The 18,897-nt window shown below is 40.9% G+C and overlaps 1 protein-coding gene and 1 pseudogene across 1 annotated transcript; one reads left to right on the top strand and one right to left on the bottom strand.

Annotated features, from left to right (window-relative positions):
• LOC112080382 (FAST kinase domain-containing protein 3, mitochondrial-like) overlaps positions 1-2,955 on the top strand; it is a 5,719-nt pseudogene extending 2,764 nt beyond the window's left edge.
• Positions 2,956-3,230: 275 nt separating this feature from the next.
• On the bottom strand, positions 3,231-6,568 carry LOC112080384 (charged multivesicular body protein 5). The gene is made up of 8 exons (XM_024146120.2): positions 6,203-6,568; positions 5,555-5,659; positions 5,305-5,351; positions 5,041-5,134; positions 4,862-4,933; positions 4,547-4,655; positions 4,069-4,184; positions 3,231-3,824 (listed from the first exon to the last, which is right to left on the bottom strand). Exons 1-8 carry the CDS (start codon positions 6,269-6,271, stop codon positions 3,774-3,776), a joined length of 663 nt encoding a protein of 220 aa, XP_024001888.1. The 5' UTR covers positions 6,272-6,568; the 3' UTR covers positions 3,231-3,773.
• Between the last annotated feature and the right edge of the window lie 12,329 nt (positions 6,569-18,897).

Here is an 18,897-nt window from a genome sequence, read left to right as displayed (position 1 = left end):
TGTTCCAGAGCAAGGCATGGGGGTTGACCAGATTGTACTGCGCCAACTGACCCACTCTACATGACTGTGAAGCTTGAATGCCTTTCTATGAGGTAACGAGTTTACTCAAATCAATTTAATTACAGTTGAAGTCGGAAGTTTACATACACTTGGTTGGAGTCATTAAAACTCATTTTTCAACCACTCCACAAAGTCAAGGTATTGGAGTGGCCATCACAAAGCCCTGACCTCAATCCTATAGAAAATTTTGGGCAGAACTGAAAAAGCGTGTGCGAGCAAGGAGGCCTATAAACCTTACTCAGTTACACCAGCTCTGTCAGGAGGAATGGTCCAAAATTCACCCAACTTATTGTGGGAAAGCTGTGGGAAGCTTGTGGAAGGCTACCTGAAACGCTTGACCCAAGTTTTAAAAAATTAAGGCAATGCTACCAAATACTAATTGAGTGTATGTGAACTTCTGACCCACTGGGAATGTGATGAAATAAATAAAAGCTGAAATAAATAATTCTCTCTACTATTATTCTGACATTTCACATTCTTAAAATAAAGTGGTGATCCTAACTGACCTAAGATAGGGAATTTTTATTAGGATTAAATGTCAGGAATTGTGAAAAACTGAGTTTAAATGTAGTTGGCTAAGGTATATGTAAACTTCCGACTTCAACTGTATATGATAGCATTGCCACTTCTGCTCAACTGCAGTGTTGCAATCCTAGCACACTACCCTCTGATTCATCTTTAACACCCTGTATTAACCCCAGGGTCCAAGGCTCCTTCCTATGTACCGTGTCAAGTTTTTCCTCACTCCTGGTCGGTCTCTGGAGACGCCGGTTGACGGACACCTCTACAACTATGTGAAAACTGGACTGGTGGATCTACTAGGGGCCCGTGCTTACTTCACTTCCAGAGTCCTCACTCCATACTGCTACACACTAAGTAATGCAGACAGCACATTTTAAGATACAACACATGTAACCTTTAATTCAATGCTTCAGACAATGTTATGGTTATACCTATACCGAAAATAAAGGCGCAAGGACAAATCCGGCCCCTGTGTTTGTTTCAGATGTGGAAATAAAGCTGGATGAGGATGGATATGTATTGCCTTGCCAGTGAAATTGACTATATCTTCAAGAGGTAAAAACAATAGACATTCAAACAATGAAATGCATAGACGCAGTGCATTCGGAAAGTATTCAGAGCCCTTGATTTTCCCCATTTTGTTACATTACAGCCTTTTTCTAAAATTGATTAAATCGTTTCTTTCCCTCATCAATCTACACACAATACCCCATAATGACAAAGCAGTACGTTGTTCAAGCACCTTTGGCAGCGATTACAGCCTAAAGTTTTCTTGGGTATGACGCTACAAGCTTGGCACACCTGTATTTGGGGTGTTTCTTCCATTCTTCACTGCAGATCCTCTCAAGCTCTGTCAGGTTGGATGGGGAGTGTGCTGCACAGCTATTTTCAGGTCTCTCCAGAGATGTTCGATCGGGTTCAAGTCCGGGCTCTGGCTGGGCCACTCAAGGACATTCAGAGACTTGTCCTGAAGCCATTCCTGCGTTGTCTTGGCTGTGTGCTTAGGGTCATTGTCCTYTTGGAAGGTGAACCTTCACCCTAGTCTGAGGTTCTGAGCGCTCTGGAGCATGTTTTCATCAAGGATCTCTCTGTACTTTGCTTCGTTCATCTTTGCCTCGATCCTGACTAGTATCCCAGTCCCTGKCGCTAAAAAACATCCCCGATGCACGATGCTGCCACCACCATGCTTCACCATAGGGTTTCATCAGACCAGAGAATCTTGTTTCTGATGGTCTGAGAGTCTTTAGGTACCTTTTGGCTAACTCCAAGTGGGCTGTCATGTGCCTTCCGTCTGGCCACTCTACCATAAAGGCCTGATTGGTGGCGTGCTACAGAGATGTTTGTCCTTCTGGAAGGTTCTTCCATATCCACAGAGGAACTCTGGAGCTCTGTCAGAGTGACCATTGGGTTCTTGGTCACCTCCCTGACCAAGGCTCTTCTCCCCTGATTGCTCAGTTTGGCTGGGCGGCCAGCTCTAGGAAGAGTCTTGGTGGTTCCAAACTTCTTCCATTTAAGAATGATTGATGCCACTGTGGTCTTGGGGACCTTCAATGCTGCAGAAATGTTTTGGTTCCCTTCCCCAGATCTGTGCCTCGACACAATCCTGTCTCGGAGCTCTTGGACAATTCCTTCGACCTCATGGCTTGGTTATTGTCGCAGATGGACTCCAATTGAGTTGTAGAAACATCTCAAGGATGATCAATGGAAAGAGGATGCACCTGAGCACAATTTCAAGTCTCATAGCAAAGGGTGTGAATACTTATGTGAATACGTTTAAAAAAAATTTTTTTTATATATTTGCAAAAACATCTGAAAACCTGTTTTTGCTTTGTCATTATGGGGTATTGTGTGTAGATTGTTGAGAAAAAAATCATTTAATCAATTTTAGAATAAGGCTGTAACGTAACAAAATGTGGTAAAAGTCAAGGGGTCTGAATAATTTCRGAATGCACTATAGCTATTTTATTCAGGCCCATGCGCTCTGTTATGTACTTGGAGGATAGCAGTTTGCATTGATGGTTTACTGTGAACACAAGACAGCTGCTGGGAAAAGAGGCCATGAGGCTTCTGGGATATGAAGTTGTTCAGGTCGGAAATGCATGCCGCAACACCCTGTTTCACTGATGATTTGACCTTTTTGAGTGTTCTGTCTGCTGTAAATTCTGATTTCAGCCCCTTTGCTAGTGTTCTGCCTGTCTCTAGGCATCTACTCTGTCAAAAAAGAGCATGTCTGTATTCATTTAGATRTACTCTTTGCTCTCAGTGCTCCATCTGTAACTAATAGAAGTCTGTTTTTGTAGATTTATTACTATGAATTTGAGAAGCTTCGGAACAAGACCGAGGATGAGTATCTTCACAAGAATATCTTCCCCCTCAGCTACAGGCTCAGTTGGTGATGACTGGCTCAAATAAGGCCTTTGTTGCTGTCATACATCTATAACACTGTGCACTATACAGTTTGGGCACTGTTTTTGTCATCTCAAAGTGCACATTGTCTAACATTTCTACCTGAAAAAGTATKAAGTCAAGAAATCATAGCTTTTGAGTAATTGTAATTCTACACACTACTAGTGTTCTATTGTATAGTGAAATTACTTATTTAGTCTTCTCTACTTTAATCCAACATGATGGACCATCACAATTTGAAATATATAATACATGTATATTTATTAGTAGTTGGCAATACAGTGCTGCAGTAGAAAGTTAGAACATCCAAATACCAAGAATCACCTTGGAGGGGGYAAAAAAGTACATTTGTTCATACAAAGAACAATAATTTTGAACATAGCCAAGCATCACTATCGATTMTTGATTTACATTTTTGACATGGTCAATTATTCAATTCAAGGTAACCTAATTAAGGCAAGTTGTTTTTCTATGTCCACCACCATGTAATGCATGTCAGTCAGATATACACTGAGTATACAAAGCATTAAGAACACCCTCTTTCCATGACAGACTGACCAGATGAAACCTATGATCCCTTATTGATCTGTGTAGATGAAGGGGAGGAGACAGGTTGAATAATTATTTGTTGGGGGGGATTGGGTATGTGGAGGGGGTGCYCAATTCAATATTAGGATGGTGTTCCTAATATTTGGTATACTCAGTGTATATGTTGTAAAAAGGCTATGATACATTTAAAAAAGAGTTGGGAGTGTTGCCATTGGTTTCTGCCTGCTGTCCATCCATTATGTAGCAGGGATCTGTGGCAGGCCAAATTCATCCACCAGAACTCCATCCTGTAAAACAGACAATACATTACACATTTGTAGGAAACTCCAGTTATGTCTAAATGGGTGCAGAATGTGTCTTCATCCAATGTAATGTCCTAAAAACAAAACTGAACCCTTCGAACAATGCATCCGTCTTCTGTATTGATCGAAACAGTGTCAGTTGTGAGTGCATTTTAACATAATGCCCCAGTGAATTATTCAAGACTAAACTGGGTAAACATGAATACAGTGGTTAGAGAGAGATATGTACCCGGTTTGGTGCCCTGTCACTGGGTATTCCCTCTGGGATGGAGGGGGCAGTGCTGGCCTCATCCAGGTAGGAGCTGTCATCATCAAGCAGGAGCTCATCTCCCAGGGCATCCAGCTCTGGGATCACACGCACACCGCCATTGATGCGCAGTTATTACATGCAGTCTATTGACATAAGGACTGCATTGACCGCTGTTGTATCACTGTGCTGAAGTAAACAGCACTTTATCTTGGCCAGGTCGCAGTTGTAAACGAGAACTTGTTCTCAACTAGRCTACCTGGTTAAATAACGGTGAAATAAAAACAAAACTCTGTAGTGCAGTGGGAAATGATGCCATCTATTGACCTACAGCAATGTTCTAATATAGACCCATCCTGTACTGGAGCAACACCAACCGTGTTGGAACACAATACAGTTATGTACTGCATTTCGGTGTACTGTCTCCCTTGTGGCTGTGTCATACTCTTACAGCACTGACCTGCTTCCAGGTCATCATCATCGATCTCTGGCGTCCCGTAGCTTCTGCTCATCGCCTCCTGCACCTCGTTGGCGTCCTCCATCATGTCCTCCAGCTGGTCTTGGAGATCCTGCATCAGGGAAACATGGAACTCTTAACACAAACATCTCTCAATCACAATAGGCCATTCACGTTATCTGGATGAATATGACCCAGATCAGATGGCTGAAATATGTTGAGTCTTTCAAGACAAGGGTCTGTAGTAAAACTACTGCACTTCTACGTCAGACCACCAAATGGTGTTGTAGTGCATCAGGACTCGAAGAAGACAAATACCTCAATCTGATCGATCTTCACGTTCTTGTATGCCGCCTTCATCTCTTTGGCTCCAATTTTCATYGCATCAACCTATAATGCAAAATCTGACATTTTTAACCCCAGAGAACAGCCTGGCATGACAACTACAGTAAATTGTGACTGAGCGCTACAGTCAGTACATTACTGTGGCCCCTTACTGTTGTTTTTGTGTCTTTGAGAGTTTGGATTGTGTAGTTGGCCTGTTCCATGTTGAAGGACTGCTGTGTGAGGTTGTCTCTCTGGCTCTCGTACCTGAAAAACAAGATTGAAAAGCATCAATACAGATGTTTTTATGCGCTCATATCCTGACTAMGGTGACGGTTTACTGCTACTTGATGTGGTTCATTAGGTTACTGTGATATGTGTCTTGATTGATTTGTGGTTATCGATGCGTTGACYGACTCCCTTCATAAGTTACTCACATTCTTTTCTGCTTCAGTACCCTCATCGCCTTCTGCTTGACCATGTTCTGATGAAAACATTAACAGGAAACAATTCATGTGACATCAGACCTAGCTAGATACTGCTGAGAACAAGTGGGGACCATACTTGTGTATTGTTTTGTTCAAGAACAGCATTAGCCTACATGTGTAATAGAATGACGTAGGTAAACATATCTGTCTAATACCACAGCTACTCATCTGCTTCACTCAGGGTAGGGTTAAATCTTACTTTTGAAGGGCCATCTCTCATCTTCTTCATCTGATCCTTGTACTTGACRAGTTCAACATCTAGTCTGGCAATCTTCTTGTCAACAGATTCCGCTCGCGAGTCAACCTTAAGAGAGAAAGAACGGGCACGAGTTAACCATGCAGACTGTTTTCATATGTCAATGATCTTGTAAGAGTCGGAAATCTTTGTAATGAACTTGTGGTATCAGAAAAAGTTATTTGAATACATGTATTAGTTATTATAATGATCAAATAATCTGTTACATTTTCTTCAATCAATTTTTACAGCCAATAGCACTAGCTTAACACCTGATTTGGTCAAACATAAAACTGGTTGGAACAACACTTTTTAGCCTACATTGGAAACCAGCATCACCCTACTGAACTCCCTATTGACGATTGGTCATCTAGCCAATTAGCTAGCTAAGTCACTTGGACACTATTATAACGCTAATCAAACTAACTTTCAAGATAACATTAAGTGGCTAAAGAGTATTTTATAAGCTATAGGTCTTCAATGGGCTMTCACAACTTTCTCCCATTGTTGCTAGAACAATCAGCTGTCATTCAGTTAGTTAGCTAGCCAGCAAGCCAAGTTATTTTGTTTGTCATAGACACTGTTCTGTAAGTTATTTTCATAGATACTTACATTCCCTATGCAGTCTGTGAGATTTGGTGGTGGTCCCTTCGGTTTTCCTCGACCGAAAATACGGTTCATTTTGAAATAAATATCCAATAACTCAAAACAAAAAAATCTACCTGAACGTCAGGGAAATTAAAGCAAACCCGGAAGCAACATAGGGCTGACGTCACATACTTCTTCTTCTTCGATTAGGTTTAACGGCAGTTGGCATCCAATAAATGTTGCATTACCGCCATCTACTAAACTATACGACAATTTATTCACTACTCTAACCCTGGAAACCTAAACCTGCCTCTCTCGAAACGGACATGTCTGATTTCCAGCCCCATGGGCACACCTACAATKGGCTGGACACATGAGATTTTTAACAACGCTTTTTTTCTGTTAAAGACAAGTTCATTGCACGCTCACTTTTCGCCTGGGTACACATTATTGTGACCCAAAGCTTTATCGATGGCTGGCGCATAGCCATCAAACATTTTATGTTCATGGTTAAATATATTTATTTCAGAAAAAGGTGTAAACCTGTCCACTTTTTCAAGACGTGGCCAATTTAAACAGCCAGAACACATTTTTTAATTAATAACATTTTTAAAACATTTTTTTACGATTTGTTGTTTCTAAATGGCTGCTGGATCATTTGATATGCACCGAAATCTGTTTGTTCGTAGGTATCAAATTGAGCGAATGCTGCGCAGGTTCACTGAGTTGCAAACAAAATGGATAGGTCTAGTTCCTTGATCTGTAGATCTGACGCAGTTGCTACCTCAGATTATGAACCTAATAAGTGTCACGAATGAGTAATGTAGTACCCACAGAAGGCCACAGGGCGGAGCAAGAGAGCTATAAAGCCATACTGTTTTTTGCCTTAACCCTAACCCTAGGTATAACCTATTTCAGTCCTAACCCTAGGTATAACCTATTTTAGCCCTAACCCTAAATCCCAACCCTGACTTGTAACACAATGCACCTATAGCTGTAATGGTCACCATTTTTCTAACCCTAACCCTGATTGACATAAAATAGCATGCAACAAAAGACTATATGTCTAATTATTTTCTAAAATGGTCACTCATTACTTTACAGTTATATATATATATCGTATTGATTTTGGGAGATAGAAAAAATTAAGGAAATGGAAACCGCACACTGCTCTTTATAGTATCACTGGTCTTTAAGCTTACGTATCGGCCTCACCGCCTTTGTCAGAGCTTTTGTGAATTTCTTAAAATGATCACCCTTATGTAAACCTAGCCCCACCCACATCCGTTCCACGCATCGAAAGGGGTTGGAGGTCTTTTGAATTTAGAGAAAAAAAACTTTGCAGGTATTGAACCCCGGCCAAATAATCACTAGTCAGATGCGCAAACCTCAATCTAGTATGCATGCATTATGTAAGCATCTTAATATCTCATGTAAACGTAATAGAAAACACAAAAGACAGCCCTCGAAAAAATTACATCATGCAACCCTCGCAGATAACAAATTTACCTCAACATGCCCTTCGCTTGCGGGAGAAGGCAGAGGTGATTGCTGCCGTTGACAGCACGAGCTTTTGGCAGGGTTTGTTGAGCTGGCTTCTTGTGCGAGAAGGCAGAGCGGCTAGATCCTGTTGGTTGATGAATTTGACAATGAGAATTTGACAATGAATATAACGGGAAAATACGTTTCTCGACCAGAGTTGACTGAATTAATGTTCAGGATAATTGATAATAGTTATTGAAATATTAATCAAGTATAATTTCAAAACATGAGCATGAAAATAGATAATGAACATGAATCATCATAGTAATTCACAGTGATCTGTTAAAATGCTGTTTCAGTCCTTCCTCTTGCATCAGGAGAGTGGAAAGGGACAGAAAAAAAGCGCGCGCGGGAGTTTTTCCCGTGAGAACGAAGGGGTGGGGAAGCTGGGGGGCTGTTAGCTATAGTGTGTAGTCAATAGCCGATRGGCCCGGGGCATTCGTTTTGCATAATGTAGGGTATATAGGGTAGCCGTACAAGTCGCAATATTACTATTCAAACCGACAATTTATAGAACGCAAAACCAGAGATACGGCCCCGCACGTCCCTATGGGCTTTAGAGAGGCCTGGCGCTGGCGTGTTGTCTCCAGAGGAGCCGGTGCAGGTGCAGGTGCAGGTATGTAGCCTAGTATTTGTTTTATGTCATCTCAACCTAGCCGAAATCTGTTCCATTTGAATGACCTTYATGTTTTCCCCAACAGGACTCAGTGTTTGTGTCCTTGCAGATTCTATGCTTCGAAACATGCATTGCCTGATGCACACTGCTGGGTGCACCCTGGCACAACTCTGGAGCGAGCACACGTCAACAGTTGTACCATTTGCGTACCGTCAGTGGTCCACTGCTATTGATTGTACACATTGGAACAAACAACGTAGCMCAAGGGGATTCTCCTCACGACTTTATCAGGTGGATGCGGGAACTGATCATCAGAGTTAGGGAGTATCGGTATGAAGTAAGGTTTGCCGTTTGCTCCATTCTACCCCGGCCGAAGGACGATGCTACCACTAAACATGTAGTTAAGGAAACACATCGGCTTTTGGAGCATCTGTCACGTGAAAACGATGGTGTCATTTATTTTAGGACTAATATATTATTTCTGAGGCACTCACAACCCAATCACACACTTTATAGCAGTGACCGGCTTCATCTTAATTTTCACGGCCAAGGGTAGGCTTTTTGATTATTTGCAGCGTTTTTTGTTTCATTACACGGGGTAGGGTAGACAGGGCAGGTTTAGATATTTTATTTATGTTATTTTCTTTGCTTTTATTTTCTGAGTTGCCTCAGATTTTTTTATTTGACCTTATATTGATTTTTAGGTTTTATTGCGCTACCCACACCGGGGTAGCGTTCCTTGTTGTTTTCCAAACATTAAAATGCACCAAATCTCTTCGTTCATGTGATGCCATTCACTTGAATATGAGAACTGATGCAACACTTTGTCAATTTATGAAATGTTCACAAACACTGTATTGGCTTCTGCTGTGTATTTTCGGAACATTGAAAAGCACCAAAGCCTCTCAACCACGAACATGAATAAATATGCCTGTATATGTCTTGCTAAGAATGAACGAGGCGCCCTGACTATATGATATATTGCAGATATCTTTGGATGGTTGTAAAGCCCTATACCTATGCTACTCGGGATATGGTCGACCGTGAATTTTACACCATGGGAAAGTTTTGTTATATTGCTATATAAYTTGGTTATATTGCATGCTAATGGCATGGCTAAGGAAATGCATCATCATTTTCGACTCGAGCAAATCAAATGCATGTATCTGATTGGCTACCGTTCCCGGGCGGGAAATTTCCCGTTGAAGTGCACTTTGGTCCTTGCTACCCGGAATCCTTGGGACGTCCCTATCCGTTGAATTTGAGGGTTAATGTTAAAGACAGTAGGTTTAGATAGGGGCGTCCCACGTAAGTGTCAATATGAGGTGACTGAATTAATGTTCAGGATTTATTTGCAGTCATGTTTGCAGTCCTCTTAGTCAGTTCTTCCTCTTGCGGGGTGGAAAGGGACAGACAAAAAGCGCCGAAGGAGTTTTCCTGGGATTGGTGTATCTAGGGAGAACTAATCTTCAGAAAATGTCATTCGTGGTCTTATGCTGGAAATATTTAGCAGTACCATAAACAATGTCACCGAATAAGTGTAAAGTAATCCTTACTGAAGTAGTAATTACTCAGAATTGCTAAATATAAAATATTTGTTACTTCATTTTATCACTTACAACCATAAAATAGCCATTTACAGCATGACAATGAACAATGGTCCATATACCCTTCAACCAAATACACCATACATTTAGTTAATTATTAAAAAACACTTTTTTAAGATGGGTAGCATTATCTGCCAAAGTAACACCCCCCCTTAAAGCGCCAATCAGCAGTTGAAACCAAACAAAGTGGACTCGCGACACTGTTTTGGTAAAACAAAAGATGGGATGGGGCTGGAGAAATGTAACCACTAAAATGTATAGACAGAGGATGGATGCAAGGACTTACCATCCATGGTACAAAAATGACAGTTTTAACCATGTTTAGAGGCTTTACAGTTAGCATTTATAAGTTATATTTTCTGAATCAATGGGTAGATATCATTAATTAATAGGTACAAAAATGGATGTGGATCTAAAAATGMATGTAGTAACTTTTTGATTCACCTCTGACATAAACACTAGACACAGACACCAGAAATTAAATTGATAAATATAAATKTGGTAGATCTTAAGACCCTTTGCTTTCCTGCCTGCCTGCCATGATATCAGATAATTAGACATGTGAATAATGAAAAGTGAAGTTACAAAGTGTTGAACACAAAAAAGGCAAATGGTAGCAGATAAATAGTAAACTGGTTAAATAAAAGACTTCACTTTTTAGACATCTCTATTTCCCCAATACAATGGCAATGTCGGTATTTCACCAAATAACTCAGAATTGATGTCGAGCTCTGTGGTCATGAAACGCTAGCCTTTCAAATATCAGATATTACATATCAGAAATTACACATTACTGTTGGAACTCTGAGGATGCCCCATTGTTTCCCTATGTGGAAATTCTACACGGACATGTCTGTCTATTTTGCCAAATATCTCACAATGTGTATATTTAGATTTTTTCAAGTCGGACACCATTTGTAATTATGTAAGTCTGGGCAGCGAGCACGATTGTCATCGATCACTAGAAAATAAATAGAAGTTTGAATTTTTTCCCTACTTACTCATTTCGCAGACATAAGCACAGTTGACACCATCGAGGTGCAGATGTTTACTTTCTACACGAGTAGTTTTTTTTCTGTTTTGTCCTAAGAACAGATTGTAGTGGTAAAATAAAAAGGCTTACTGTCAATCCAGCATGACTTCTGCTGCGCTCAAAACAACTGGGAAATCTCAGACTTTAGTGAGTTCAAGACAACTGGGAACTCGACTGGGGAAATACGTTTTGAATGGTCAWCCAACTCAGAATTGCAAGTCGGGAACTCAGGCCTTTTTCTAGAGCTCTGACCTGAAGATCACTGACGTCATCATGATTCGACCTTGTTTTTGTCAGAGTTCCCAGTTGTCTTGAAAGCACATTACATCTAGAGAATTCCAGACTTTGATAGCAAAATTTTCCCGCAAAGGACCGCCGCAACACCTTCCTGTTCAAGTGAGCACAGCACAACAATGTGAGTACAAAAGTGTCTTGTATACTGCTGCATAAATTATGWAATATGCCAGGGAGATATGTATACTGTAGCTAAGAACGTAATACTAAGTGTATGTTGTGTAGTAAGCTGTTAGTAGCCCATGTGCCTCACRCTAATAATTTGGTCCCTTTTCTCCTCATAATTTTGCCTACTTTTCTGACTTGGTGGGGCACACTGTTTTAGAGAAATGTAATCATCGAATATTGTAATAGCTTTCATTGTCTGCTTATATGCCTCCTTTATTTATCCTATGGTTCTGACTTGGTGTACAGGGAGAATACTGTATGAACGGCCCATGTTCTGAATCCTGTCGTGTGCATTTCAAAGGTGCTGAACAAATAGTTATATTGACTACGTCTGTCCTAGCTCTCTCATTAATGTCTTAATCGAAATAACGGATTGTCTCTTATCCGCTTGTCATTCCCTTATGCCATAGTTTGTACATCTCAATTGTCAGTAGAAACCACATTTGTTTAAGCAAGTCAGCCATATTAGCTATGTTTTTTTTAAAGGCAATAAATGAGGCTGAATTAACTGTTTCGCTGTTTACAAGGCTCCGCTGATAGCCATGTAGCAGTGGTAAGGTGTTGGGACTGCTGTTGGAACTCTGTTGTTGGGACAGCTTTATGTAGGCCCTAACAGTTTGTGGGCACCGTTTGTCACTGTTATAGTGCAATTAATGTYTTGTTTAGTGTTGTGTAGTGGCTTTGCTGGCATACATAAAACATTTTTGGGGGGAAGTTTGCCCCACCAAGATTTACATGCAAKAATCATCACTGTATCATGCCCTTCTGCACACTTCTCACACCTAGGAACCTCCATCCTACATACTGCTGTGACATGCCCATAAGTTTGACACCTGTAACAACCGTAATGTATTCAACACAAAAGCTCATACGGGATAACTTATATATCCTAACATCACTTTGTCGGACAAAGACTCAACATCAAAACTCAAAAGAACAAACAACGATTCTTCTGTTTCAGCACTCACACKACTCTGTCTGCGCCACACCAAATGATGAGCATCACAAACATCGGGAATCTTCCCCTTCAGTTGGTCGAGTTTCACATTTACTGCTACCCCAGTATTCAGTCTTTTCAACGTCACCCTTTTCTTGAGAGCAAAACTATTCACCTCTATTGTTCCAATTCGTTTAACGCAGAGCACCTGCTCACTCTGACCAGCAGAAACACAAACACTTATCACCAGACCACTTCTGGTTACCTTCACCGATTCCACAGGACCCAACTCTGTTTTCACCCACCGAAATGTTAAAACATGTTTTTTCCCATATATAAATAAAATAAATTATATGTGGGCTACTGAGCTTGTCTGATGCTTTAAGCACACTGTGATTAAATATTTAAAGACACACAAATGACTCAAGAGGGAGKCAGAGATTAAGATCACCTAACCAGAATAAAGAAAACTTTTCCCAAACCTCCTCCTCCCGCTACTGCTGGCTTTCAGATTCTGCCATTAAGCTCCCGAAGTTGCCAGTAATAGGCTACACCAGGGGTCGGCAACCTTTTCCATTTGCAGTGCTAATTCGTCTTATCATTTCTACTGATCTGCGTGCCAGTTATGATMCACATTTRTGTGGAACAGTTTATTTATTTTATAATAAAGTCTTCGTATCTCAAAATCATTTATGTAATTTGAGACACTGGGAGACAAATTCACCTTTCAGCAGAACAAAACCTAAAACACAAGGCCAAATATACGCTGGAGTTGCTTACCAAGAAGACGTTGAATGTATTGACTTAAATCGGCTTAAAAATTTATGGCAAGACTTTGGCATTCTAGCAATGATCGACAACCAACTTGAAGAATTAAAAAAATTATATTGTGCAATCCAGGTGTGCAAAGCTCTGTAGAGACTTACCTTGAATCGCATCCAAAGGTGATTCTAACATGTATGACTCAGGMGTGTGAATACTTACTCCAGCCAAACCCTGACAGCACTGGGCGCCGCCCTATGGGACTCCCAATCAAGGCTGGATGTGATACAGCCTGGATTCAAACCAGGGACTGTAGGGACACCTCTTGCACTGAGATGMAGTGTCTTAGACCGCTGCGCCACTCGGGAGCCCATTTTTCTGTATTTCATTTTCAATAGATGTGCAAACGTTTCTAAAAACATGTTTTCACTTTGTCATTATGGAGTATTGTGTGTAAAAACAACAATTGAATACATTTTGAATTCAGGCTGTAACATAACAAAATGTGTAATAATGTGTAATAAGGGGTATGAATATTGAAGGCACTGTTGCTAAAAAACAGTCCGTGGGAAGCCATAAGTTAAATACAATTCCATTTCAACTTACTGTGCTGGTGGGCAGGAAGGTTGGTCATTATGACGGGGGGAATTTGACACAAAATATCAAAAGGATCGTATTATTAAACATACTTTCCAACTATGGCGCACATGCAGGACTTTTATTTTGACATTAGGTAAGCAGAGAGGATGTGGGTCTACAATAGACCCACCTTTGGAAAGTTGACACTGCGACTGCTCTCAAGGAACTAAACTGTACTATATGCAGACTGGAAACAGCATATCCTGAGGCSGCATTTATTGTAGCTGTGGACTTTAATAAAGGAAATCTGAGGAAATCGCTACTGAAATTCTATCAACACATCTCCTGTGCTACATGCACAWTACGGACCCTAGCTCATTGCTACTCTCCATTCCGGGACAGCTACAAGGCCCTTCTCGGCKCTACCTTCTGCAAATCAGATCACGTCTACATTCTGCTCATCCCCGCCTATAGGCAGAKACTTAAGCAGGAAGCTCCTATGGTAAGGACTGTTCAACGTTGGTCTGACCAATAGGAGTCTATGCTTCAAGATTGTTTTGATCACGACTTTAAATAAGTTCATTAATCTTACCCCCACTTGTATCAATACTTTTTTTGTTGTCACATTTGCTGGATGTCCTTTSGGTGGTAGACCATTCTTGAAACACACGGGAAACTGTTGAGCGTGAAAAKCCCAGCAGCGTTGCAGTTCTTGAAACAAACCTGGCACCTACTACCATACACACGTTCAAAGGGACTACAATATTTTGTCTTGCCCATTCACCCTCTGAATGGTACACATACACAATCCACTAGGCAGGTAGCCTAGTGGTTAGCGTGTTGGGCCAGTAACCGAAAGGTAGCTMGATCAAATCCCTGAGCTGACAAAGTAAAAATCTGTAGTTCTGCTCCTGAACAAGGCAGTTAACCCACTGTTCCACAGTAGGCTGTCATTGTAAATAAGAAATTGTTCTTAGCTGACTTGCCTAGTTAAATCATTTTTTTTTAAATGTCTCATGCTTAAAAATACTTATTTAACCTGTTTCCTCCCCTTCATCTACACATTATTGAAGTGGATTTAACAAGTGACATCATTAAGAAGTGTATTGCTCCAAAATGTAAATTATTTTATTTGTTTAACAGTAGGCTAAATTCAACTAACAGTAATTGAAAGTCATATTCACAATGCTTTTGGTGTAGTGCAAATGTAAGTTAAAAKAWWTTMTWTTTTACATAAGAACTTCAGCCAGTTCAAGTGACATGTCTGCTGCTGTGGTCTGACTCCCTATATGGCTTGGGAAAAGTCTCCAAATGCAGCTATGAMGCTATTGTTAAACAAGGAAGTCTGGGCCATCTCAACTGCCCTGTCTGCTGCGCTGGCTGCTGCCTCATCTTCACGCAGCTGATTGAAGTCGCTGGGCTGCAAGTGTCTCCAGGTATGAGGCCTCGGTCTCCCTTCTCTTCCCTGGGAAAATACATAGGCAGAAGTAATGTCATGTACAGAGAAAATATTTAAGCAGAAGTAATGACATGTACAGTTCAGGAATGATACAGCAGATACTCCAAAGCAAACCTGAGGGCAGCCAGTGTGAGCGCAATTTTGTTCTCCAACCATGTATGGTTTCATCAAATGTATTGAATATTATCCAGCAAAGGCCAGTGTGGGACCAACCAGATCTACCAACCAAATACACCAATTATGCAAATAATAAATGTCTTGGGTCAGAATATGATTAATTTAATAAGTGTGACAGTTTTATATAGAAATTCCTAGATCCACACGTCTCCTTGAATAATGTTTAGTAGGAGCATAACCCTGCCATGACAAAAGCCCTCTGTGGATATTGCCCACCCCTGTTGAAAACAGCTACATTGTGTGATTAGGGTTAAACAAGTGACATTGAACTGTTCACCAACCGAGAATGGACCTTTGGCACCTGGGGGTGCAGGGCTCAGGTGATGCAGGAGCATTGATTGTGTTGATGGTCCCTGAGTGGGGGTGCAGGGCTCGGAGGTTGCGGCTTCACTATTCGAGCGTGCAGCTTCCTCTGAGTCCTTAGGTTCAGGAATGTCCTCTGCAAAGTATAAGTATGTACAGTTGAAGTCGAACCAAATACGTTTAAAACTCGTTTTCACAATCCTGACATTTAATACCAAAAGAAAAATCCCTGTCTAAGGTCAACTAGGATCACCACTTTATTTTAAGAATGTGAAATGTCAGAATAAATATTAGAGAGAATGATTTATTTCAGCTTTATTTCTTTCATCACATTCCCAGTTGGTCAGAAGTTTACATACACTCAATTAGTATTTGGTAGCATTGCCTTAAATTGTTTAACCTGGGTCAAAACATTTCGGGTAGCCTTCCACAAGCTTCCACATAAGTTGGTGAATTTCTGGTCCATTCTCCTGACAGTGGTGGTAACTGAGTCAGGTTTGTAGGCCTCCTTGTTCGCACACGCTTTTCAGTTCCCCCACACATTTCTATAGGTTGAGGTCAGGGCTATGTGATGGCCACTCCAATACCTTTACTTTGTTACTTTAAGCCATTTTTGCCACGACTTTGGAAGTATGCTTGGGTCATTGTCCATTTGGAAGACCCATTTCGGACCAAGCTTTAACTTCCTGACTGATGCCTTAATGTTGCCTTCAACATATACACATAATTTCCCCCTCATAATGCCATCTATTTTGTGAAATGCACCACCCTCCTGCAGCAAACACCCCACAACATGCTTCATGGTTGGATGGTGTTCTTCGGCTTGCAAGCCTCCCACATTTTCCTCCAAACATAACGATGGTTCATTATGGCCAAACAGTTCATTTATGTTTTATCAGACCAGAGGACATTTCTCCAAAAAGTACGATCTTTGTCCCCATGTGCAGTTGCAAACCGTAGTCTGGCCTTTTTAATAGCGTTTTTTGAGCAGTTGCTTCTTCCTTGCTGAGCGGCCTTTCAGGTTATGTCGATATAGGACTCGTTTTACTGTGGATATAGATACTTTTGTACCTGTTTCCTCCAGCACTAACAAGGTCCTCTGTTGTTGTTCTGGGATTAATTGTCACTTTTCGCACCAAAGTATGTTCATCTCTAGGAGAGAACTTCCTGAGCGTATGACGGCTGCGTGGTCTCATGGTGTTTATACTTGTGTACTATTGTTTGTACAATGAATTGGTACCTTCAGGCATTTGGAAATGCTCCCAAGGATGAACCAGACTTGTGGAGTCTTGTGGATGTCAAGCAAAGAGGCACTGAGTTTGAAGGTAGGCCTTGAAATACATCCACAGGTACACCTCCAATTGACTCAAATGATGTCAATTAGCCTATAAGATAGATTTTAAAGCCATGACATAATTTTCTGGAATTTTCCAACTGGTTTAAAGGCACAGTCAACTTAGTGTATGTAAACTTCTGACCCACTGGAATTGTGATACAGTGAATTATAAGTGAAATAATCTGTCTGTAAACAATTGTTGGAAAAATTACTTGTGTCATGCACAAAGTAGATGTCCAACCGACTTGCCAAAACTTATGTTGTTTAACAAGACATTTGTGGAGTGGTTGAAAAAAACGAGTTTAATGACTCCAACCTAAGTGTATGTAAACTTCTGACTTCAACTGTATGTTTGTATAATGTAAAGTCGGTACTTCTGGCTAACGGCAAACATGTAGCTAAGACAATTAAAATTAAAAAGAAAATAATGGAATGATCACTGAGCCCAGTGTTTACAACCCCAGCTGTTTATAACCTTGATCTATCCAACACCAACACAGGTCAATGATGGTTTTGGTGAGAAGACCCTGGGGGGCTCATTCATCAGCTGGTGCCAGGCAAACAGATGACAACAATTCTTAGTGAGCTTTAAAAAGTAACATTGTCCTTTTGAGCAGTCTGCATAAAATCAGCTGTAACAAAAACAAGCCACAAAATTAAGGAAATAGAAGGGGGGGGGTTCGGCACGGCTATTTTCTTGACTGCAAAATCCCCCCCCCCCTTCTAATTTCCTTAATTTTGTGGCTAGAGTCAAATACTTTTGTGGCACACACTACTGGTCAACATGAGCTACCAAAAAATTCAGAAGTGTGCCAGGCCTTGAAATCCCAAAATAGAAGGGGGTGGGGGGGTGGAATTTTGGCAGGGAAGAAAATAAGTCTTGCCGAAACTCCCCCCCCCGCCTTCTAATTTCCTTAATTTTGTGGCTAGAGTCAAATACTTTCTGTGGCACACATCAGACTCAAATACTTTCTTTCTATAGAACAAACTTCACATCAGGATGGGCAACTGAAATGAATAATTAATGCATGTGTGTTATATTAAACATAGAGGAGGGAGTAAAATGTAGGCAAGCAATAAACATTTCAGAACAACTACTAGTCGAATAAGACATGGGAGAGATGACGAATTTTGGTAAAGAGATTTATTTATAGACTAAGACACTTGAAACAAATAGCCAAACCGAAAACTGCAGACATTACTAGTGCCTCCCCCGCGATCAAACCAACATAAAAAATTAAATGAAACGCAGCCTAATGTGATCAGAAACCTCAACTGGCAAGCAAGTCGCAGCAATGAAGACTTGAGTGTGTGTGCGTTCACGCGAAGGGGGGGGGGGATTCTGGCGGGGGGGAGCTTTTCGGCACAGCACCGGCTACCACCCGGTACACTACCCTCTAACTTAGAGGCTGCTGCCCTATGTACAGTACCAGTCAAAAGTTTGGACACACCTACTCATTCAAGGGTTTTTCTTTATTTATACTATTGTCTACATTGTAGAAGAATAGTGAAGGCATCAAAACTATGAAATAACACATATGGAATCATGTAGTAACCAAAATAGTGTTAAACAAATCAAAATATATTTTAGATTCTTCAAAGTAGCCACCCTTTTCCTTGAACTTCGCACACGCAAAGCTCAACCAGCTTCATGAGGTAGTCACCAGGAATGCTTTTCAATTAACAGGTGTGCCATGTTAAAAGTTCAATTAATTCTATTGTGAACACCCAAGGGGTGTAAGGGTGGGAAAGGCAGAAATCACATGCAGCATGGAGTCCTGTCTTCTTCAATAGGTCTATCTGCACTGAGGACAGCTGCAGAACTCCTTAGGATCGTCCTGATCCCATCAGCCCTCAATACAGCTCCTACAGTAACTGTGTCCACAGGGGATAGCCACTGGCTCCT

Source organism: Salvelinus sp. IW2-2015, unplaced genomic scaffold (genome assembly GCF_002910315.2).
Source record: "Salvelinus sp. IW2-2015 unplaced genomic scaffold, ASM291031v2 Un_scaffold16303, whole genome shotgun sequence".
NCBI lineage: Eukaryota > Metazoa > Chordata > Actinopteri > Salmoniformes > Salmonidae > Salvelinus > Salvelinus sp. IW2-2015.
The sequence above is the reverse complement of the archived record's forward strand: the minus strand, read 5'-3'. Positions and strand labels throughout refer to the sequence as shown.